The sequence below is a fragment of the Anopheles stephensi genome, chromosome 2 (assembly GCF_013141755.1).
Source record: "Anopheles stephensi strain Indian chromosome 2, UCI_ANSTEP_V1.0, whole genome shotgun sequence".
In the NCBI taxonomy this organism is placed as follows: domain Eukaryota; kingdom Metazoa; phylum Arthropoda; class Insecta; order Diptera; family Culicidae; genus Anopheles; species Anopheles stephensi.
In genome coordinates this window covers 61,520,097-61,544,021 of record NC_050202.1, presented here as the reverse complement: position 1 = coordinate 61,544,021, position 23,925 = coordinate 61,520,097, and the positions used below count along the sequence as shown (strand labels likewise).

Sequence of the window (23,925 nt, the reverse complement as noted above, 5' to 3'; positions counted from 1 at the left end):
CAACAAGGACGACCGAGTTCGGTTCCGAAGAGTGACATAATACGAAATCCGTGACATGACTTACAGCTGTTTTGGAATAACACATGTTAGATTCTTGTCCGTCTGCCACAAAATCAGATGTAATGTCAGACAAGAAGGTAACATCAGACATTTCTGTGTTACATTTCCACCGTTGTTGGTCTTATAACCCATCAAACACGTGATCGCCCAACCATCCCGTATCTACCTATCGCATGGCTTGAGTACATCGTTATGTCGTGTGAAATTGACACAAATCACTGTTGCAAATCTCGCGGCTTGATGGCGGTGCCAGTCGTTGGATCTGATTTCTTCACCCGCGCCGATGTTGTAAGGATGTGTTTGGTTTTTTTCTTTATGTTCCTCTCCTCACTATAACGTTCGTGTTGACCAAGAAGCAGTAGCAAAAAAAAGAAAGAAACAAAACAAATGCCACCGTCAACCTCACATTGGCACGAGAGCATCGCCGTTAAATCTCGCCAACAGAAACGAACGTATAGGTGGACGCCATTGGATTACGAACGAAAAAAAAAAAGAAACATTTCCGGCACGGGCACATTTCATGACAAGGGCCACTAAATTATTTAAATCCTCGTCAGTGTGCGGATATAGGTAGCGTGAACGAAGACGGTTCCACCGGGCTCTACGGTCCTTGTCACGTTTCGGGGGGGAAAAGGGAATACACGCCAGCTCGAAGGATCATCAGCAGGCAGCTCCAAGCAGATACCCGGATGCTACACAGACGAAGGCGAACGAGTGTCCGTTTATGATCGGAAGCCGGTCAGAAAAAGCTAACAGGGCAGATATTAAGTAGTGACTGCGGTGGTGTACCATCAGCAGCTTGCCGTGCCGTGGCAAGCGCAAGGGACGAAGCAGACTTCAGAGTTAGTTCCTTGGACTTGGACTGGCTTCTCTTAAACTGGATGGAGAGGAGTAGTCCGCTTGGTTTTAGCTAAAAATTTGCACATCTCGTTATTTTTCATAGTTCCCCATCGGTTAATAAAAATGAAATAAAGTATACCAGCGGCAGGCAGGATTTCTTCTGCAGCAGAACGGCTGGTCATGGAGAAAATCTGCTCCTGTTTCAAAGGAGCTACGATACACGGTTTTTTTTTTGTTTGAGGCATTGTTGAGGTCATCGCAAACGTTAAAGAAATGGAGAACATTATTGGAGGTAAAATGATCGAGAACTCATCTCGACTTAAAATATTCCGTTGAGGGGGGTTTTATTAACATTTTTGATGAATGAATTTAATAGTAATTTCTATAAAAAGAGTAGAAGTAAACATATTTCAATTTTGGCATATTTCTACCCCAGTCTATTCAAATGCACCTCTCAAACGCTAATTGAGTGTAAATTTCATACCGTTTCCGGTTCGAGCAGGTCGTCGGCTTTGTACTTCGGAAAAAACTTTGCCTAGCGCAATCATACCGACGTAGTTCCCTCTCACGAACGGACCGACAGTTCTGCAGCGAACGCATGCAGAACATTATGAAAATCACAGGTCAATTGGTTTGATTTGCAAACTACCTACTATTTCGGTGCCTACCAGCATGAACCGTACGCACAAAAAGCCTTTGTGCGTCGATTTATGTCCGCTTGCAGATGCATAACGTAACGGGTTTAGGGAAATGGGCAGCTCGTGAAGGAAATTCCGGCAGAGCCCATTGCACCCATTGTACTGCTGATGTAGTTCGTTTGATCTGCGATGCCTCTTTTCCCGTTGACGTATCGCAATATAGGGGCGCCTCGGTTCAAACACAGCCATCGCTAGTCGCACACCTAATCGCACAAGGATGCAATAAAACGGACCGTGCAGAAAGGCATCCTGGTGCATCGAAATTGCATGCGAGCCGTTACATATCGTGCACGGGAAATCGTACCGAAGTATGCAGCTCGCTCGCCGTTCGATTCGGACATACCGATGCAAATGAGCGTATTTTGCAATAAATAGTTTTGTCGGTTGCAGTACCGAGTGTGACTCTGTGTTTGGTTTGTCCGATGCAATTTTGTTGTGGTGCACTCGTCCACTTCGGAACATATTTACGATCTTCCCGCTCGCTCGTTACTTTCCATCTCTGCCGTTTTCCTTAATATCTTCGCACTGATTGCTGTCACGTCCAACCTTTTCGATTTTGGAAAATTTGTTCGAAAACTTTCAGCCCGTATCTCGCTTCGCTCCGTTCGAAACATTCATTCAATATTTATTGCCCAATGTGCATGGGTGCATACGCATCTCCTGCGTCTTGTGCTTCGCACGGTCGGGTCGGTGTGCATTAATAATTATTATCTTTATCGTAATTATTATTGTTATTTGCGTTTTGGAGCGATCCCAGCCGATTCGTCGTCGCCCACGATTGCTCGACGGTCGATGCTGAATGTCCGTAGGCGACGGAATCGCTCTTGATGATGATTATTAATTCGATCGTAAAATGAATTGACCTCCCGACCGCCCGGCTGGCTCAATTGGTGAGCTGGGCTGCAATCGGTTTTCGCTGGCGCAGGCGGATGCTGTTAGCCTTTACGCGGTGTTTTTATCTTGCACTATGTATAGCATATAATCTCTACCTTTTTACTGCCTCAGTGTCGATTGAGTTTAGTCGGGGGAGAAATGATTTAGTTGTTTTTTCAACCTTCCAATGTTTGAGATGATTTCCAAGAAAGAGTTAAACCAGCGACACTTTCGGCAAGAGAAAACAGAGTGGGCGATCCCATCCCTATGTATATCAGGCAATGAATATCTGTAAAATGACCCTTGAAATTAACCGGGCCACGGAACGGCGTGGTGAATGAAGGAAAGCAAGTGAAATTCTTCTTTTTTAATTCGAACACCAACATTCTCTCGATCAAAAAATGGCGTCCCTTGGTAGATGCAATGTTTAATTATACGTTTTTGCTGCTTTGTGCGGTGCCAGTGCATTATGAGTGAATCATTCGGTTGATTGGATTAATTAAATTAAGTTTCACTGCTTAATAGACCCCTACGCTTACCCGGTGCTACTGTACAAATATTGACAGCGAAACACACACAAAAAAAAAAACTCATCATCAACCTGTACTTAAAGCGAAGCGTATGATCTAATACACCGGCACGTGATGGCGTGATTTATGTTATGAGCCATAATTCAATTTGTGGCTCAAATCGATGATTGAACATTCGGTCGGCACAGGGTACGGTTGCTTACGGTAGAGCAAAAAGTCTACCGGGTTTCGACCGTTGTGCATTACAAATGAGATACTGCATTTCATAATTGAAAATTACTGATTATGATGATTTTTCGATTAAGCACGACCGTGTGCACCGATTGTCCAGTGGGCGCATTGTTTAATAGCTGTTTCAATGAAGAAGCTCTGAGTGGAGGAAAATTAGTTTAATTACATGCTGCACGTACGCATAGTTGGTGAATGGTGAAATGCGTTGCATGGGATTAATGTTAAATAGTTGACTGAACGTTAAACAGAGCAGAAGCTATCAAAATGGATCGGTTTTGTTGGGTTTGAAAGAGCACTGTATTCCATTTTGTTGTGCCATTTTCCACGAGCCACACATGACGGCGCGGAGGTGGATGTGACCGAGGGAACCGGGGTTCAAATCTCATCCGGGCCCATTACTCCGTATACAACTACGTCGTATCAATAAGTATTGTGGTAAGCCATTAGAAGGTTGACAACACCTAGCATGTCGTTAAGCCAATAAGCAAAACAAAAATCTATAGTGGTATCGCGCCAGAAAGTATGCAATTCTATTTATTCTATTGCTAGAAAAAGCGAGTCCTGAAGCATATTCTATTTATAGGAACGATTTTCAAAAGATTGTTGCAGATCAGATTGGATTCTATGTTGTACTATGCGTCATTCTCATTTCATAAATTTTTCTATGCTATTTTTCATCCAATCCACATTCGTTATGCTGGTGAAGAATTTCTCCTCAACCACTCAAACTCAAACATACTCTCGCACCAATAAGCGATGGACATTTTCCATCATTGGGCGAAATGGATGATTCGACCGCAATCTTCACCGGTCCGTGTTTGCGGGATCCGTAGGCGCAAATCTGAATAATATTTCAATAAAAGTCATCGATTTATGAAAATATATGCCAACAACACCGTGTGCCAACCAACCATGTGGGGGATATTCCTTTTTTTGGTTCGGACCTTAGCCAGCAGCTTGTGCGTTTTTTTCGTTGGATTGCTGTGCCTTCAAAGCCTCTCTGTTTGTACAGCGAGTCGAGAGGACCGAACTATTGAAGATTTCTACAAAACGAAACCGGTACGAAAGGATGTACAAATTTTCTGGCCGGGGGGCAACTGACATCGCTTTCAAATCATGCATGTAAGCGGTGGTCCCCTCGAAGCATCGATATTGCCTGTGATGCGAGATACATTGTTGTGGCTCCCGGGAGATACATATTCGAGTGTTCTCGTAATCGACTCGAATGAATCACACCCAATCAAGCGGTACGACGGTGCGGTAGTAACATGTGTTTTTCGTGCCATTTCTCTGTTCTTTTATTGCCAATCACTGAGGCTTTCTCCCTGGTTGTTTTGGTGGCGGGCGTCTTTTGTTTAAAGCGGGGGTAGATTTAGATTTGCTTTTGCCTGTGCGTTCGGCTCCACATTTGCTGCCTGGGGGCTCGATCGATCAGTGGGCGCCCTTCTTCCACCCAAAATGTGATCAAATCGTATCTGCACCATATGTAAAGCAATAAATGGTTTATTTGGTGTGTTTACATGCAAAAAGGTATTATTGTGCCTCCGAGAAATGGCCGGCAGGCCTTTGCATACCGGTTTAGCTTGTTTCGAGATTTTATAATACGTTTAGGGCGCATTTCGCCTAATCGTGCAATGGAATATCGATTACGGGATGGTTGATGTGTTGTTATTTTCCCACGATGGCAATATGGTGAGCGAATGAATGAAATACGTCTGCTTGGAGGGAAAATAATTTCCAATAACTCCAAACGCATCTTTTTTCCTTTTATCATATTCAAATTTCTGCTGCACCTAATTAATTGCATTCTGTTGGCGTGCCCGGTAATGTATGGCATTGACCTCGCTACGGGAAACGTTAAAAATTAATCGAAATTGCTCATTCGAGTGAAGCGTTTTTTTTGTCGTTTCACATGCAAAAGCATTTCTCGTGCGTGTGATGGTGATAAATTTCAAGTAAATTAAATTGAGTTTAATTTATTTATCCGTACATTCGCGTTGTATGATTCTTCCGTCCCGATCATCCCCATCCAAAACAACACCAACAACGAGTGATCGGTGTCGCGCTGCCAGCCTTATCATCGTCTCTCTCTCATTTCCGGCTTTATTATGTGCACAGTACGCGGTGCGCGGATTGATCCCGTGATGATGCACTTTTGGCTCATCAACCATCAGTTCCTGACTGGGCCTGCTCCGTTTCTATCTCCGGTCGCTTTCCCGCTATTTGATGGCGGGCAAAGTAAATTATGTTAATTCGACTGTTATGAAGAGTCATTTCACCATTTGAATAACCGCCGGCCGGCGCAGGCTTTGGGACGGGCCACCAACGCATGAAGCACCGGGGCATATTTTTTTACGTTTGGCCTCGCTTTTATGCGTGGTTTATGCATCGGTAATTTACCCAAACGGTTCACGCTTGTTGCTGATGATGATAAAGATGATGATGAGTGTAATGATAGCGCTATGTAGAAGGGTGTAGCAGTGGATGCATAATGCTGCCTTTTTTGTTGTTGTTTAGCAATGAATTGTATTCCTCTGTTGAATGAGTTTGTTGGTTGTTTTGTTTTCTCCTTTTTTTGCATATAACTGTTGAATTTGGTATGCAAAACATGTTTCCTACTTTCTTCGCAAGTCATTCTGCTATGCTTGGTTTTCTTCTCTTTTTGGCTCTAAAACCTCCAGATATCTTGGCCTGCCGTTACTGGTTTTCCAGACTAAGTTTAGAGGGAAAGTCCATTCTGCATACAGTGAGACGGTATTGAACCTCGTCCGGGATAATTTGTTGTGATATTTGATGATTTTTAGTTCAAACTACTATTGAGTTCTTTCGCTATCCAGGCCAAGTTTATCAGGCTTTTAAGAATGATAATGTCCAACATTACATGCCAGGTGAAGGTGGGTGACTTGGAAGTGGAAACTTAGGGGACTCTCTTCCATAAGTCAATCCTTCCACAAGAAGCTCTCCTATGTAGCAAAAGCATAACCAAAGGATTGAGCGAGCGGCATTATACCTCGGGTTGATGTTTAACGAAGACCAAAATGATGGTGGTGCTAACATCGGCGGCCCTGCTAACAAACACTGATATACGCAGGGATGATGTACAGATAGGTGACCGCAACTTTAATGTCGGCCACATTTGCCAATCTGGAGTCAAAAGACAGCACCGACAACAACATACATGGCGGGCTACGCGTAAGGGTGCTGGCTATCCACCGATCTTACTTGAGCCTTAGGGAACTTCTGCGCTCAATATATAGAATATAGGGCATTTTTAATCCCAGTACTCAAATACGCCTCTGAAACCTGGACTCTGTTCAAACCTGCCGAAACCCTCTTAATCACTTTCGAGAGGAAGATGCTCAGAGTCCAATGAAAGAGTCGGGACAATAACGAGCTCAACGATAACTACGATGATCCGTGCAGCGACTTAGAGTTGCTAGGCTCATGTCATGTTATGAGAATGACACCGTACGACACAGCCCGTAAAGTCCTAAACCGTGAGCGGTATCGAGGATTGTTGGAGCTCGATAAGTAAGTAAGTTAGTTTAAAATTCTTTAAATAATACAAAAACAAACTATTAAAGATACCAATATTGTTGCCATTTTGGTGGATTCTTGTCTGTCTTACATTATCTGTACAAAGTAGCTTTATAGAAAATAACAATACATTTTAAGCATTTCACTCTGTAGGGCAAAACTTTACCCATCCTGTCATCGATTAGCCTACAGCAATGAGAGAGGACGCGAAAGGATGTGTTTGTAAGCTGCAAGACGACAACCAAATATCGCCTTAAGGAGCGATGAAAATAGAGCAACTCTTCCTTTTTGCGAACCACCCGCCGAACGTTCGACCGATTCTCAACATCATCATGCGCTCGTAAAAAAGCGCTAAAATATGCCCTCAATTCCAGTCGCACCCGGCACAACCACCACCAACACGCTTACTATCCTGCCCCCAACGGCTGGAGTATTATCGAATATTTATATTTTCCGACCGAAATCGCAAAAGCATCTGGTACGCACGCCGACGGCATCCCTTAAAGCGGCAGCCCCGTTTACCGTCCGTTAAACCGGGAACCGGTTGCATCCACAAAAGGGCATCATCCGCCTTGGGTGCTATGAAGCAGTGGGCAATCCCTGCAAGACTTTCCACGCACGCACACATACCCTGGTCGAAAGGGATAATGGGTAGGTTGGTGCGTACACAACCCCCGGGGAACATATCGGGGCGCGCGTGTACGCAAACGAAGCCATATGCTAATATGTTGCTGGCGTGTTGTGCCGAAACACAGCTGGGTCTGACGTTTTGCGACGACGGCCTACGAAACTTCCCCGTTTTCACACTGGAAGGAGTTTGTGGTGTGTGAGTGCGAAGGGGTTGCGCCGACGGGCACAAAGTTCCAAGACGGTTACGAAGATCATCCCATTTGTCGCTACCGAAAATGTCCTGACAAAAGGGAGGAATTTTCCGGACCATTTCGAAGTCGTGCACGGGAGTTGGGGGGGACTGCGTGTGTGTGTGAGTGTTTGTGGAAAATCGAATCGAATCGCTTTCGAAACGGGTTCCCACAAGTGCCGTTGCGTGGAAGAAGGAAGTTGCAAGAAAAAGCTGAACTGCAAATGAAGTTCTTTTGCCGCCCTTTTCAGCGATGTTACGCGAGATGTTTCGCTTCTTTTTGTTTCAGTTTTTTTTGTGGCGAAGTGCGTACAATGAAACGCATAAAATGACAACAGCGTGAAAGATAAAAGAAGGCGATTTGGACCACATTTTCGAACCGTATATGTAGCGTGCGAGGTTGGATTTTATTCTTGTTTTGCTGGGGTTTTTTGCGAAGAACAATATGTAGTGTGTATGATTGTATTAGGCACTGAAACACACAAACCTGTTGAGGTTCATTGTTATGGTGCGAATGGTGCGGAGACGATATTGATTACATCTTAAGAGAGAGCGAAGAAAAGAGATTTTTAGTATGATTTGAGTTTGGTTTTACGATTTGCTACTAGAATTATTATTAATTTTTTTGAAGTGGTCTTAAGGCAATTGCGATAGTGGCTCTGAAACCTCACCTGGCAGTACTGAAAATTTAATCCGGTTTGCCTCGAAGGAGGGCTGACTATCGAACTTCGACATGCAAGAGGAGAAGCAAAAAATGATTGTACACAGTTATCGATATGATCTACTAGCGTCAACATGGGTGCTGGCAAAACTCAGACGACTGCAAACTAAGCGTCGGTGTGGAACCGTTTATCGACAACTGCGATTGAGAGTCATTCGGAAAATAAAAATTAATTCTAACCTATTCTTCCGTGGCACCACAATCTCTAAAGGTCACGGAATGCCATTTGATTTGAACCCCGGTCGTGCCCTGTGAAGACTGGCGCCGTTATCGCATCGGCCACCGGACCGCCTCTGTTATGTTGTTAGGTTATTATGTGGCCCAAAATCCTAACGATGACCGATCTACTGTTCGACTCCGTGTATGATATAAGTGTTTCTGAGCCTCAATTCATACGTCAAACAAAATACAAATGGCTTGAAACCAGGGCTCGGAAGGTGTATGATCAAGGGGCTGACCAAACTGCATCCCGACTGAACTCCCAGTTGCGTCCTATAGAGAGATATTGTGCATTTTTTTCCTTGGATAATTGACCTAATTGTGCATTAATAAACCAAAAATGGAAATAAGGGAGCGAAAAATAATGATACATACTCGATAGATGAAGAATAAGTGAAATTTACTGGCCACAGAAGCTGTGCACAGGTTGATGGGCAGTATCAACAGTAAAGTCCTAGGAAACGGTGATAAATTGTTTGCAATTTTATAATATATCCAGTAATTAATTTTGTTCTATAGTGTTACAATTACTTGAATTTTCTCCTTAACAACTAAAAACACTCCTATGTCCTCGAAAGCTATTCCCATTCCCTACGCCGAAAACTATCAAAACCACTCGTAATGACACGAATTTCTTTTGCAGTCACAACACATCCCATTACAACACCACTCCTCCTCCCCTGTTTGTGGCACAATAATTGTTATTTTGGGTCAACTAATATGTCAAACTTTTGGCCGATCAAAAGCTCATTTACGTTCGTTTGTCCGATCCGTTTTCCGCAGCAAAAAAAAAAAAAGAAGGAAAAAACCAGCACCACATTCTGCAACAAATTGCCACACATATGCCTGTGTGATGCTTCTGCTACCTTATCGTTGGCGTAAACACATCAATCAATCGAGAACAGAACACGGCCCCCACGTTGGTGAGGATCGAGACGAAAAACAGTGGCAAGATGGATCGGTGCCACACACACACACGCATCGGTCACAACTTGATCCAGTGCTCGCAAATATCCACGGGAGAGCTTTCCGGCTGCCAAATTTCTTGTCATCTGCAATGAATTAGTGGTCTCGCCACCACTTACGCTCCGATCTCCGGTTTCCCCGTTCCTCGGGTCACATTAGAAAAATCGATTTATTGGTTGTGTGTGTCGTTCGGTGGTGGAGCGATTTTGGGTTTGATTTTTTGTCACTCGACCTGCTTAACCATTGTTAACCTTTCATTTGCCGCTTTCCGGCATTTCCCATTCCGGAGTCGGAACAAGGGTTTTGGGGACGTTAGTGGGGGCATATAGCCAGAGGTGACAAATGGGCATTCGTCGATGTGTTCTTACTGTTGTCCCCCCCCATTCTTTCGGCGAAACACCATGTCATGTAGCCAAGGGTGGGTGAGGGAAAAAATTGCGAAAGCGTCACCGTTTTCTCACTTAGTTCCTGGTGTGACTTGATTTATGGTGTTGATGAAAGAATTTTTGGCGCAATGGCACCAAACTTCTGCTCCACTTTGGTGACTCCCCGGCCACCACCCGAGCTACGACGCTCGTTAGCGTCCGGGGAAGCGAATGGTTTCGCGAACGATTTTTCGCGAACCATTTCGAATTTCCATCATTGAGCGAGCTCCCGGAAAGGCCGTGTGAAATGTTTCGCCCGTTCACCCGACGTGCTCGTTACATTCCCGGCGTGCCCAGCCACCCGTAGGCTAACTTTATCTATAAATCAAATTGATAAAAGTTTGGGAAGAAAATCAAATTTGTGTTAATGGATTTATTTGCTTGGTTAGTGTGCGGTACGCAACTACCACCACCAAAACCCCGATCTCAGGGGTGGGATTCTTTCTGTCCCTCTGTGAACCGTATGCCGCAATTTGGGACGAGGGCAGAAATGCTTCGGCAATAGAAATTCAACTTTTTTGTACTTTCTTTTTTGCTCACTTGAAGAGTTTTTTTGTTGTTGTTGCAACAAAGCGTGAAAGGCTTCTCGGAGGCTCCGAACCGGGTGTGAGGCACTTTTCTTTCTTTCGTCCACATTTTTCGACTTGCTTTTTTTTTTGAGGGGTAGCGGATCTGAAAAAGCACCGATGATTGAGTGTTTCACGTAGCGGAAGTAATTCAACTTTGACGACAGTTTGTTACGTCTTACCTTCTTGACCTCTTCCTCTTCGTTGGTGCGATTGGAGGAGCCTTTACCGTTTGCTACATCTTTTAGCGCTTGGAATAGACGCAAGGATTTATACGGATCTTTACGGGCGTTGTTGATTTCGGTTCCCATCAGTATAGGCTCAACAACGTGAAGCAACATCTTTAGTGTCGGATGATTGTGGTAGACGTGTTTTGTAGGCAGGAAAGGACTGGAACAAACACACACATACGCACAAACGATTCGCTTATTCGAATGCCAATCACGACTTGAGCACAAATTGTCCGTTTCGTTTACCTACCGTGAAAAGTGAGAAAGGTACGCCTAGCAAAAGCGACGTGTTCTGCAACGTTTAGGCAACGACACTTTCACCTTACCGAATGGCGTAACGCAGTAATTATTGACGGTTTTTATGAGTTTCAGTTGTCGGTCGGGAAGGTCCTTCGGCAAAACGCGTTCGGATGCGTACCTCGGGTCGATAATTATTTCCAAGTGGTAACGATTATGCAGTAGGATTTCGTAACCAATGGTTTAGGGATAGCTCGATGTGTCCTCAAACACCTTCAGCAACAGAAGAAGTATATGTGTGTGTTATTGTCCTCCTGCCACATCGCTTGCCATCAGGCTCAGAGAAGTCAGAAGATCGTTGATTGGATAATCTCAAGCTGTGAACCGTCGACCTCGTTGCCTGCCTGTATGACGCTGCCAGCACTTTGGGAATGAAAACTAAGAACTGATTCGAGCAGGTTTCACAGGTACAGGTACGACAAAAAGCAAGTTACTGCAAGTTATTGCCATCTGGAATATCCAATCGAAGTAAGAAGAGCCTTCGAAGAACCGATTGGTTGCATATCGTTGCGCAGGTTAAATGTTATGAACAGTCTCATTTGACCCATTTGGCACCATATCTTTGCGGTGCCATAGGGAAGCAGAGCGAGCAAGGGTGGAAAATATGTAGTGAAAACTCTGCAGTAATTTGGGAATACGGTCCGAAGGGTTTTACTTCCAGAACAGATCTAACAGTAATGAGGCACAGGGAGCAGAGGGATATTTACGTTAAGGGTTGAAGTAACCCTTGGTTGCACACGCTCGTGATAAGTGGTTCCGCAGTAATTTGCAGAGGAAGCTAGAAGAGAAAACTCTGATTGGTTGGTTTGGTTTTCTACGACTGGAGTATATAGTTCCGGTTGCAACAGTTTTGTGCAATAAATATTCACATGCCGGGATTCTGAGAACATTGGCTTGGGTAGAATTTTCAAATTCAAACTCCAACAAAGTGGGTGAGTAGAAATTTTTTAGTTAAAATACACCAGTAAAGACTAAAATATCGAAAACTAAAAGTAAGATAATTTAATGATAAAATAAGAGCTCTTTCCATCTAAATTCACCGCACAATAACTCGAGTGATGCATGGTTATTTAATTTCTTCTAGTTCAACCACCATTCACCAGTGGAAATTCAGTAGCCCATTCATAGAGAAGCAAACCAACCATCGTTATCTATAGAAAATCCAATTTCCTTTTCGCCGCGCACTATCATCATCAGTTCCCGGCTGATCATCCTTTTGCAACCCAATCAAATCTCTCCTATCACACCCCCGCCAGTGCCGAGGCCATATCTCCATTTCCTATTGAAACGTTCTGTATGGACGCGTTTTGTTCAATTTCATTCCGATCCGAATGCGTATCCGATAGGCCAAACGTGCGCTCCAGACTTCGGCCGGCAGTTGGGCGAGAAAACGCGTAACTTACTGGTCACATTTCCGACCGCACAAGGGCTAGGGCGTCAGTATTGGGTGGGCTGAGGAGGAGAACAAAACGAAATCGTGGGGAGGGGAGACAAAAGCAAGCGCCAACACAACAGCGCTCACAAGTCCTCGTTATGATGGGTGAGAAAATTCTTTGTTGAAAAGTGATAGCCCGTTGAATGCGTACGATGTTTGTGTGTGTGCGTGTTTTTTCCACTTTTTCCACCCCGATTTTTGGGTTTTCTGTTCAGTTTTTCCCTATTCGACAACGGTTGATTTTTCCGGTTGTTGGGTAAATCGGGGACACCGTAAAAAAAGGGGTGATGACGCGTTCGATTTGTGTATTTTTGTTTGCGGTTCAACTGTGATTTTACGGCAGACGGGGCCCAGTAGACTTTCGCTTTGGGTTGGCTTTTATCAGCCGTGCGCCCGTGCGTGCATGCATCGTTTGGGGACATTTTTATTACGTAGATAAATAATGGGAATGGTTGGTCGGTATCGATCTATGGCAGTGGGATGCCAGTTGAAAGGGTAGTAGCTGTGGTGAGTTGTGAAAAGGATCGGGAAAGAATTTGTAAATTTAAGTAGTTTGGCAATCGTTTGTGAATCATGAGTTTGTTTAAAGCGTCAAGTGAGCACTGTTTGAACACTCTATTTTGGTTAGGTTGAGATTTGCGATTGCCTTACGAAGACTAACGTTTGAATCGTGAGTTCAATTGGTTGTATCTAGAATAATGCATTTTATTGTAAATTTTGGACCGAATTCGAACATAAGTGGATACATGGTGACACTAGAAACATAGATACATACTTGCAGGCGCTAACGTACAAGACGAAAAAGGCTTTTAAAACGAATAATCGAAAACGATTGCTAGACGCTTTCAGACATTTTTCATTTTCCTTTCGGGACGGGTTATCGCTTTGTTTTATGACTATGGCGATAGAAGCTTTTAAGTCCTCAAAATGGGCTCTTTTTGTAATAGTCTGACCAAGCGAATGAGTAAGCGAAAGACACTGGTGTTGAAATATTTCAAATAAGATAAGAATTTATGTTCAATAATCGGAGCATAGACATTCAAACGACGGCAGTCTGTAGCGTCGATTTTGCAATTGGTATTACAAAAACAGAAGTATTGTCTCCTAAGCAAAACAATTTACTCCTTTTTTGCCAGTAAGCTAAACAATGATCAGGAGAAGGAGAAGGTCCTTTGTGGTGGTTCGAACGAGTAGTATTCTTGTGTTTGATAACGGACCTGTTGCATACTGTCCTGCAATATCGTACTTACCTGTTGGAACTCTTAATTATGTTCCTGCGAACTGTTCTTTTATCCATGTACTTATTAAGTTTTATGTACACCTTCAATAACCATGCTATTTCCATTCTTCTCTTCCCTACAGTTATGTGGATGTGTTTCGCACAGAATAAACAATCATGCTCGCCGAAGATACGCGACGCTTTCGTCACCTTCGCCGGCGGTGTTAACCCAATTGTGAACTAGGTTTGGAAAAGGTTCATCAGAATAGCGGCGCGTCTCCCGCTCACAATGGCTGGTGAAAGTCCACCGCGACGCCTGTCGCAGATATTCGACCCTCTGATGAGCTTGAGTGAGCTTCAGGCCCAGATACAGCAGCAACAACACCAGCTAGCTCATCTAAAGTATTCCAGCGGGGGAGGAAGCGGTGGTGGTGGTGGTGGAAGTAGTGGTGGCTGCCCAACACCACCACCTCTTGTGCCTCACCCCCAGTGCGGTATGGGTATGCCACCGATGCCATCCTCTTCCTCGACGCAAACGTTCTCGTCTTCCTCGACGCTACAGCATCATCATCCTCATCATGGAGGTGGTGTCGGTGGTGGTGTTAGCAGTGTTAGCGCCGGTCATCCGAATGGTGGTGCCGGGTACTACAACACGACAGCTTCCTCCTCGACGTCTTTGTCGTCTGTGTCAAATCAAAGCACGAAGCTTAGCTCTAGCAGCAGTACTGGTAGCTACATCGGTGGTACGCTCGGTTCGGGTGGTAGTGGGAGTGGTGGTGGAGGAGGTGGTGGTAGTGGTGGAGGTGGAGGACTACCTGTGCCACCACCGCACGTTTTGGGTAGGATAATGATGGGTTCACGATCAACGCCAAACAGTCCACGGTTGATGAGTCGTCGAAATGGGAGCGGATCGAAACCTCCACCAGTGCCACAAAAACCGAACGCGGCGTACATCGCGAACCCGTCGCTTGTTGCGCTCGACTGTGATGCTCCCTGGCCACCGCTCGGTAACCTTGGCCCTGATCCACTCTCGATGGTGGATGGACATCATCATCATCTTGGCGGTGGTGGTGGAGCTGGGGGAGGATATCTTCATCATCAACCGGAAGTGAGTAGAAGAAGCGGCTATGGAGGTTCATGATGCGTTAGTAAAAATGGAAACAAACTGTTAAAAAGCACATCAATTGGTAGTTTTGGGTATTCAGTACTACAGAAAGAGGTTACAAAAATTCGCAAAACAAAGACGCCTAAAGTTATGCAATGTGTTGTATCGAAGGGGAGAAACTCCCTCGTTTGCTCTTTAACGGCTTGTTTGCATATTTTTCGTTAAACGTTTGCTTGTATGGATGCTTAATTTCTAATTCATTTTTCTACTTGCAGATAAACTGGCAGGAGCGGTGTTTAGAGCTTCAGTTAGAATTGCATCGATCGAGAAACCAGGCTGGGCGTGTGCGAGACATGCTGCGAGAAAAGGTAATGACACATTTCCTGTAGCAAGTTGAACTATTGAATCATATTATATCTTCAAAGTTGGATTAAGCTTATAAGAATTGACCCTCTCTTCGCATAAGTTCAATTCTGTAAAGTTGAGCCGATAATGCCTTTATTCCTTCGATATTCTTTGAAGGTTCAGTCATCATCCGTTAATAATCATCAAAGTCATGTTCAAGTATCTTTCGGTCATGTTCAGTTAATCCTTTTAACTGATTTTAAGCAAAACAAAAAACTCAGAACCATTAATTTAAATCGCTCACCATGCGTGTTTGCCATTAAAATGGTACCAAGGGACATGAGTATAATATGACGCACCGCTCATGTGGTCACCCGTAATCAAATCCAATCATAAGCATTGGCCCCGTCGAATGGGCTGTCAATGTTGACGTGGTTCGATGCGTGGTACCCGGGAAGGGGTGGACACCGTATCTTGATGATCCTTCTAAACGGCCCATTAAACTTATCTGTGCTTTGTGCATAAAAGCTTAGCGTAGTAGCATAGATTTCCATGTCCAAGCCCTCAGGGTACCTCAGGCGGGTTGGATGCGACGGACGCCATCGTCCATTTCGCTCAAGTTCCGCCCGAAGCGAAGTTGCCTAAACTTACGCAAAAACTGTTTGCTCAGCAATGATTTTCTCTTTGCCTTCACACACCGCTTCGCACTTTCAACCGACCGGGCACACTTTACTCATGAACTGCAGGACATTATTACCACCTCGTAAAAATGATATCCTCCGTTCGAATCCTTTCGGGGAGGGTGCTGGCGTGGACGGTGGGAGCGGTACACCAGGGATACCGCTCAGTGGATCCTTAGGTCTGCTGGTGTCAGAGCGTGCAAAGCCGTGTGGAAGATCTCGTAATACTACCGAGCTTTTGCTTGGATGTGTGTGTGCGAGTGCTCTTTTGCACCACCGGAAACCATCTCGTAAAGCTCATTATTTTATGATTATTCATTTAGCTCCGAAGCATCGTTGCCGACGTAGTCGGTTCTGTCTCCATCACCAGCTAGCTGCTCGCTACCCCTTTTGATAACCCCCAACCGCCCCCTACGCCACCCCATTTAAATCTCCATATGCCACGAACCATTCCGGTTCCGTCCGGAGAGCGAACTCCAATGGCCGAGCGAACGAGAACATTAGGACACCGTTCAACGAGAGCGTAAAACGCATCACTTTTCCCCTTTGCCGCCTGCGTTGCGTCGTGCTGGACCGTGAGGAACCATCGACGATCATCACCACCTTCTGGGGGGTCGTGTGTGGTGCGGCACATGGATAACGGTTTTATGGTGCTAAAGCCGACCATTTTTCCTGGCCCTTAATTTCCGCTCATTTTGACAGCTGAAAGGGAGCCGTTCGCATATTGTCATTTTCAACGTGACACAGGGCCGGGAAGGTTGCGGAAGGTTGCTCCCCGATCGGTCGAGTCGGCCCCGAAAACTTCCCCCAAGCAGCAAGATAAAGTATTTTAACACGAAATAAAACTTCTGTATGTGCTCTATCTCGTTGTTAGATTTAATTTACTGCACCATTTCTCGCACGCTGCTTGGGATTCTCGGATGGCACGGGGTTGGAGAGATGGGCCATTTGGGGTTGGTAGGGCCAACACCGTGGCATAAAGGAAGTACTCCTCATGGGTATAGTTCGGAGGGACAGCCGCGCGAGCAGCGCATGTGGTGGGACATATTAGACGTTTGACAGTGTGTTTGGACATTTTTTCATCCATTAATTGGACATTCGGCCTGGCCGTCCGTTTGGGCGACAACCTTCAAGTGCGCATGCATTTGTTTTTTTGAGATGAAGAAATATTTCCTTATGGCCGCAGTAAGTTTCAGTATGCCAGATATGGCTGAATATTCGTCACAATTTATACAAAAATTCAATAACTTCAAACACTTGTTGCTTGCTTGCATGAAATCGGTTTAGAAAATCGCTTTCCTCCAAGGGTTAAGCGCTGTTGATATGTGACCAAAATCCTCATAGCAAATGTCGTCCATCCACCAAACATTGCGACAACCGGGGGAAACGCTGGGTGTCAATTCCTATCCGCTTCTCGCTTGATTTGTTTAATAATCTTACGTTCTTCTGTAGCTATTAGTGGTTTTCGGTTGCTGTTTTTTCTTTTCTTTTGGCTTCAAAATACTCTTTTCTCTCTCTCGCTCTGTCGGTTGGTACGTGCTACGCTTGCAAAGTGACATTTCAGACTGTGACAAAACCACTCGTGAGCGTCGCGGCACATCCAAGTTGAAGTTCACGGTTGTGACTCAAACAAAAAAGGAACTGTCTCCCCCGGAACGGTGACAATGAACCTTAGGAAGGATTGCTTCCGAGACTGTTGGGAAAACGAAAGGGCAAGCGAATGTCAACGGCGAATGTGACTGTGTGCTTGTGCCCGAACGCAAAGAACCCGGTTTTAAATATGTGATATAAAATTCTGAGCATAACTTAAAAAAAAAAACGAACGCCACCCAAAAACCCATCATCGGATCATGTTTGCTGGAGTTTGCTGGAGTGGGTGATTGAAAAGATTCCAAATCTCCCTTTCACCGGTGTGCCCCCCCCCCCCGCCAAACAGTTCGTAATGTCTTGCCATTTCATGCAAGAACGTTTGACTAAATCGCTAAAATTAATTCAGCGACACGATCGGCCAAAATCCAGACCGTCCCCCATCCAAACCGCGTGCTCATTTGATGACTGTTTGCGGAGGACTGCCGGTGCGGTCTGCAGCGTGCAGCGATAAGGGATGATGGTGGATAAATGCGGGAGGGTGTGCGGTAGGTGGGACATATTTTATGCGTGAGTCAGCATAAGGCTAGGCAACTGTTCGCATTACTAAACGAGCTGGAAATAGTTTAATTCGGTTGGATTTGGAAGGTGGCGCGCTTGTTGGGAGTTTTTTTTTATTATTTCGTGCAACAATGCTGCACATCGGGGAAAAGAAATTAATTTAGCAATTTCATCTAAAACGTTCAAGTTCTGTTCGAGTGAATGTTTGATGTACTGCTCTCAAGCCAGCGATTTAAAAAAAAATTGGTTGATACTACTATCATTTAAAATAATATTTTCCACTGACAGATGATAGAAATTTTTCTCATCCGTTGATTTTTCGAGATGGTACCGGCAACCAACTTTGAAGGTCACTGATACCGTCTGGCTTTTGTACGCTAAAAGAGGACGCTTCTCAGTAACGGGATACTTTTGGGACGCTTGCTCTACAAAAAATCAATATTTTCGTTTTAATTTGCAGACGTAGCCCATGGGTCTCGCCCATGGACGTTCGCCGAACCAACCTCGGTTCCTTACCGAAATGGTCCCTTCTTCAGGATTGCGAAGAATTGCTAACAATAGCCTACAAGTGTTGGCACTTGCGTAATTGGCTGTCTGGCAAATATTCACTCCAGACGTCGGCATTCTCTTGAACGGTGGACGATGGTTTGTTGAAAGTTATTAAGGTTAAAATTGGGCATGGCCTTTACATTTTGGAGTAAGTTCGTTGCTATTGACTGCTGTGTTTGCAAAGCGTGCTATAAATGTTTGAAATGCACAATATTTATGAAAAATTGACGATGTTGAGTAAGAAAAAGCTGATGTTCTACCCTGCTCGTTTCCTCTATCCGTGTGGAAGACCTCAAACGACTTTATGGGAGGGATCAACCGGTGTCATTCGCATGACATGTTCAGCCCACCGGAGGCTGGTAAGTCTTATCTGCTGTACAATAGCAAGATCACTGTACAGTTTATTGTAGCGGCTTCTCCGTTGTCCTTTCACACTTATGGGACCAAAAATCCTTTTGAGCATCTTTTCTTTTGGACAGAGTCTATACCTGAAGTACACGGACTATAAATGTTCTATACAGCCTTTAATTTGTCCGTCTCGACAGGTATTTTGAGTGGAGAAGTTTCCCCAAAACTTATTATTTTGTGATACTTCCTGTACAAATATCATGATCTTTTTCTTCATATTTGCGCGGTCCGGTGGCCGAGGCTACAACGGCGACTATCTTCACACTGCAGGACTGGGATTTATATCTCATCCAGACCGCCTCCCCGTACGCAGAGCTGACTACTTTGCTACAGGTAGAATTATGTCACGGAAAGCCAGAAATTGGCAGGCCGACACCTTTCAAGGTTGTAGTGCCAAGGAAGAAGCGGAAGTGCTACATATAATTCAGTGTTCTCTAAATCGAATCAAAATATCAAGAAGTTGAAATATTACAGTTCACCTGCAACGCATGCATTTAAATTGATTGGAAATGAGTATGAACAATACAGCATCATTTTATCATGAGCTACATACATTCATTCTAGCCTGGAGGGCCATTGTTGTGTTGTGTTACACAAAACACACCTCAAACTAAACTACTCACCGCTCACACTTGCTCACTCGAGAGCGATAGTTTAGTAGTATACGGTGATGGTTATTTACAACAACAGTAGCATATGCATTATGGAACGGTATCAGTGAAGTGGGCACCACCACCACCACCACCGAAGGGCTCTGCTCGGCACCCGGAGGAAACATGACCCGGTACCACCAACAAGCAGGGCACAACCGGTGAGTGAGGTTAAGGGTTAAAGGGATATAAACAATGGTGTGTTCCGTGGGAAGTGCATGAAAGCAATTTGGTCTGGTGCTTCCTGCTTCACACCGCTGCTACTGTCGGTGCTGGTGGCTCATAATTGTTTTACGGTACGGTACGGTGGCCTACGGACGTAAATCACGCTCACACCCCAATCGATTTCCCTCCTAATGGTAGTGTACTTTATCCTGTCACAATCAATTCGGAAGACTATGCCGGTTTGGGGAAATGTTTATCGTAATGTTGGTGAAAGGAGTTGTGCTTGGATGAGCTCTCATCTCCGCTCCGATAGTTCCAGGGCAGGGCGACTCGTATTGCTGTGCAGCGATGTTTTACATCTGCCAAATGAATGGATGTCATCTTTGAACTTGTTAGTTTGTGGATGTTTAGTGAGTTGCATTAAAGTTTATCGTTATCAGCAGGTAACATCCTTAATTTTGCAATCAGTTAATGTTTCATTTGTTTCGAGTACACCGTAAGTGTAATTATATCCCTAACCAAACTTTTCCTCGTACATTGTCCTGCGTGTGTGCATTAGGAACCAATTGAAAACTGTTTGCATTCTGTGAACAATGTAATGAAAACTAATGGAGAAACTCGCTCGCCTACGGAAACTCGATGCGTGTGTTTGCTGTAATTGAGCTTTTGTTGGTTGGCAGCACGGTCAATATTCAACCCACTGCTATCCAAACATTCTGGACGGTGCGCTCTCCAAACGAAAGCCCCCTCGCGTCAGTTGCGCACACCTTTTCATCAGCTGTCCACCGTGTCTGGCCGTGCTAGGATCGGGTAGGTACCGCGTAAACAAATCCGATAAATGGTATTTACAGCAGCTCCTTCACTGTACTTCCCTCTATAGTTCCCCATCCAGGTTGTTGGTTCGCCCCTCCGCTATCCACCATGCGAGCGATATTTGTGTGAAAGGCCGCTGATAGATCCTTTCGAGGCCAAAAGTCCCCTCGATGTTCTGCTGGTTCAATCGATTCGTACGTTTGTAGTCATCGCCGTGGTCGTTAGTTTCCGCATGTTTACAGCAAACATGGCACACACCGACCGGCAAACGTGACATCGCGGGATCCGATGGGAATATGGGCGGTTTGTTACTTTCCGTTCCATCCCAGCCATGCTGCGCCATTCCAACGTTTTCCAAATGTCCCGCGATCTGACAGTTAGCAACATTGATGTGCTGCAAACCACTGAAGCGATGGCGGAAGCGGATGAATATTGAGTAACGAAAACGGTTTATTCGAATGTGTTCGAATGGTTTAGCGGGTTAAAGCGGTTTTGCAACTTTGAGAGTGGTTTCCATCGATATAATTGTAACAGGAGTGGTGTTTTTTTGGTTTTCAATTTAAATTGTTTGTTTTCAGTATATTGTTGCGGTTTTTCCACCACTTAAAACTAGGTTGACAGAACACAATTTCAATTCAGATAAAGTGAATAGAGTGGTTTTTATATGGAATCGAGTTGAGGGGAAAACATTCCGTTTCATTGAAATTCAAATTTACGGCGCCAATTTTTCCGTAACCAAAGTGTAAAAAAGGAACTTTGTTATTGTAGCATTAATTAATGCAAATTGTTCATTTTTATTTTGTTCACTTGGCAATAAATTTCGCTAACAATATTGAACACGAATCAATTAAGAATGTTTGTACTACATACTGATCATTTATATTTTTACATGCTTTATTATGCATAGAATATATTGCGAATATGTTATGCTACATGCTCATCCTTTCAAATTAAACTTCATTTATCAAACCATCAAAATGAAGAGCCAGGCAACAGCCTATGTTCGCCACGCTCGTTCCGCTTTGTTTGCCAGTGTGGCTCATTATCTTTGTTTTGACTGTCACAATAGAGCTGCTAATTGCTGCACTGAGAGTCGATGGTGGCCTTGAACGACGAATCGATAAATCTCCCCCGGGGTGGGATAAATCTTCGCATCGCTGCTGATGCGTTCGGTTTCAGTCCGGAAAGTGAAACCACCGGGCAAGCAACGATGCAACACTAGCAGCGCACCGTACGGTGAGCCCAAATGAGACGACTGAGACCAGACAGCAAATTAATAGGAAAGTCAATGTAATCCCACACCGTACCGATGCTGATTAGAGGCAGGAAACAAAACGCCATCCTTTACGCCCGACAGCCAACCGACAATCCCCCATTGTTCTGTGTTCTGATGCTTCGAGAGCATCAATGATGGACGTGTCTGTTGCGATGATGGCCAACGGCAGGTTCTGTTGGCCTGCAACCACCAAGGGACCACTATCCGTCGGCAGCATTCCCTGTGTGCCGTAAACATATGCACCGTCATGGAATGTGCGATTTATCTGCTGCACCGTGTTCTGCGCGCGGGTTTTGCAAAAACCCAAGGGGCAAAAGAAGACTTCGATGGTGCTGAAGTGGTAGGGATGGTTGTGTCGTCCTGCTGGAAATGGATTGTAATCAATCAAACTGATGATTCGTCGTCGTCCCTTTTGTATCGCTCGGGAACGAATGTCGGTTGACGTTAGAGTGGAAGAGGGTTTTTTTTTCTTCCGTTGGTCTACATTCTTCTATCGTTCTTGCTGAAACTCTTGAAGAGATTTGTATGATGTATGCAAATTTGCAAACCGTAATGTGCTTGGTTGAGATTCATGATGCAAGCAGAGTATTGGGCATTAGAAAACTGGCCATGAGTATCGAGATCTTTTACGGTAGACTGAATTATCGAAGGGATCCTGGAGAGTGTTAATAGTTTACGAAAAACCTTAAAAAATTGATATGAACCGTGTCTCGTGATGTCTTGCTCGTCCTGGCTGTATTTAAACACAGTCAACTAGTTCTTATGCGATCTCATTAGAGGATATATTATGCATGCTCACGCTTCCATTTCCTTATCTCCAGATTAAGACAAGAGTAGATGATTCTTCCGTATTCCTAGTGATCATGTGTCGAATGAAGACTAGCAAGAAAGTAGCTTAACGATTTGCTTTTTATCAGTTATTTGTTAAACGTGTCGGTTGAAGTTGTGTTCCCTACTTTCACGAAGTAGGAAACAAAACAATTCCGCTATATGAACAATTTCGAATCATTTTTATGTTATTCTGCTTAAATTCTTTCACTTCTAGAAAGTTAAACGCTCACCAAAATTCACTTAAATCAACACATTCACTATCAGCTTTATTCGTGCTAAAGTAATCTACGTTTAACGATAATTCAACGACATCCGCCCGCTTGCGCTGCTTCATCGTAAAGTGTCGTCCTGGCATGGTCAAACCACGCAAATTTAATTAAAATATCAATTACAAGTTGGTCCTTTGGCAGCGTTCCACCTCCGTTCCGTTCGTGGCGCCGATAATGCTCCGTTCCGTGAGTCGCACTTGCATTTCTGGTAATGATCTGGTAGAGGCAAAAGCGAGGGAGAAAGCACAAAAAAGTGTATTTTTTCCACACCGAACAAGTATGGATGGAACTCGTACGCTGCCTTCGAGAGAGGGGGGTTGCAAGATTCAATGCCGGTTGATTGCTTGACGGGAGAGATTTTAATGAGAAATTTGTGCCACCGAGTGCTTATCTGTTAACTGTGAGGGAAAGGATAGATTTACACATCTTGAGAGTTGTTGGCCGGGTTGCCGGTAGAAACCCGAATTAATGAATGTGTATTTTGCTGCACGTCTTTGATGTGACGCAATGATGGGGCTTTTGTTTCGCTTCTACATGCAAGTGATATTGCTGTAATCACACTGATGCTCGTGCCTGGTTTTGTCCTGGATAAATAGTACAACGTAAATATCAGCGAAATTAATGTTGATTTAGCATGTGTAGCTATTGTGCGAAGAAACGAGCTATGGAAAAGCGCAAGAAAAGCCAAACCGTTCTTATCTTTCCACCGTCCGACACCTGCATCTGTTGATTATGGTGTACTGAAAAGCACCAAGAACTCTACCACGACCCAAAACTACAAAGCTCCGGCAACAGTGTTTTCTCATCACTACCATCCATACACGTTTACCGAATTCGTCCCAAATTGGCAAACAAAATTCGTACGAAGAAAACGCACACAAACACACGCACACACTACAATCTTCTGCTGTGTGTGTGAGTGTGTGTTGAAAACCACACCACACATCAGTTATATCGATGCTATCGGGCACATACTTTCA

At 44.4% G+C, this 23,925-nt stretch overlaps 1 protein-coding gene across 11 annotated transcripts in view; it reads left to right on the top strand.

The window, feature by feature from the left end:
* LOC118506569 (uncharacterized protein CG43867) overlaps positions 1–23,925 on the top strand; it is a 176,990-nt gene that overhangs the window by 40,320 nt on the left and 112,745 nt on the right. For all 11 annotated transcript variants that reach the window (XM_036043906.1, XM_036043897.1, XM_036043908.1 and 8 more), the window contains exons 2-3: positions 13,850–14,814; positions 15,087–15,179. In XM_036043906.1, the coding sequence (XP_035899799.1) occupies positions 13,996–14,814; positions 15,087–15,179 (912 nt within the window). In that variant the 5' untranslated portion in view covers positions 13,850–13,995. The remainder of the gene's footprint in view (positions 1–13,849; positions 14,815–15,086; positions 15,180–23,925) is intronic.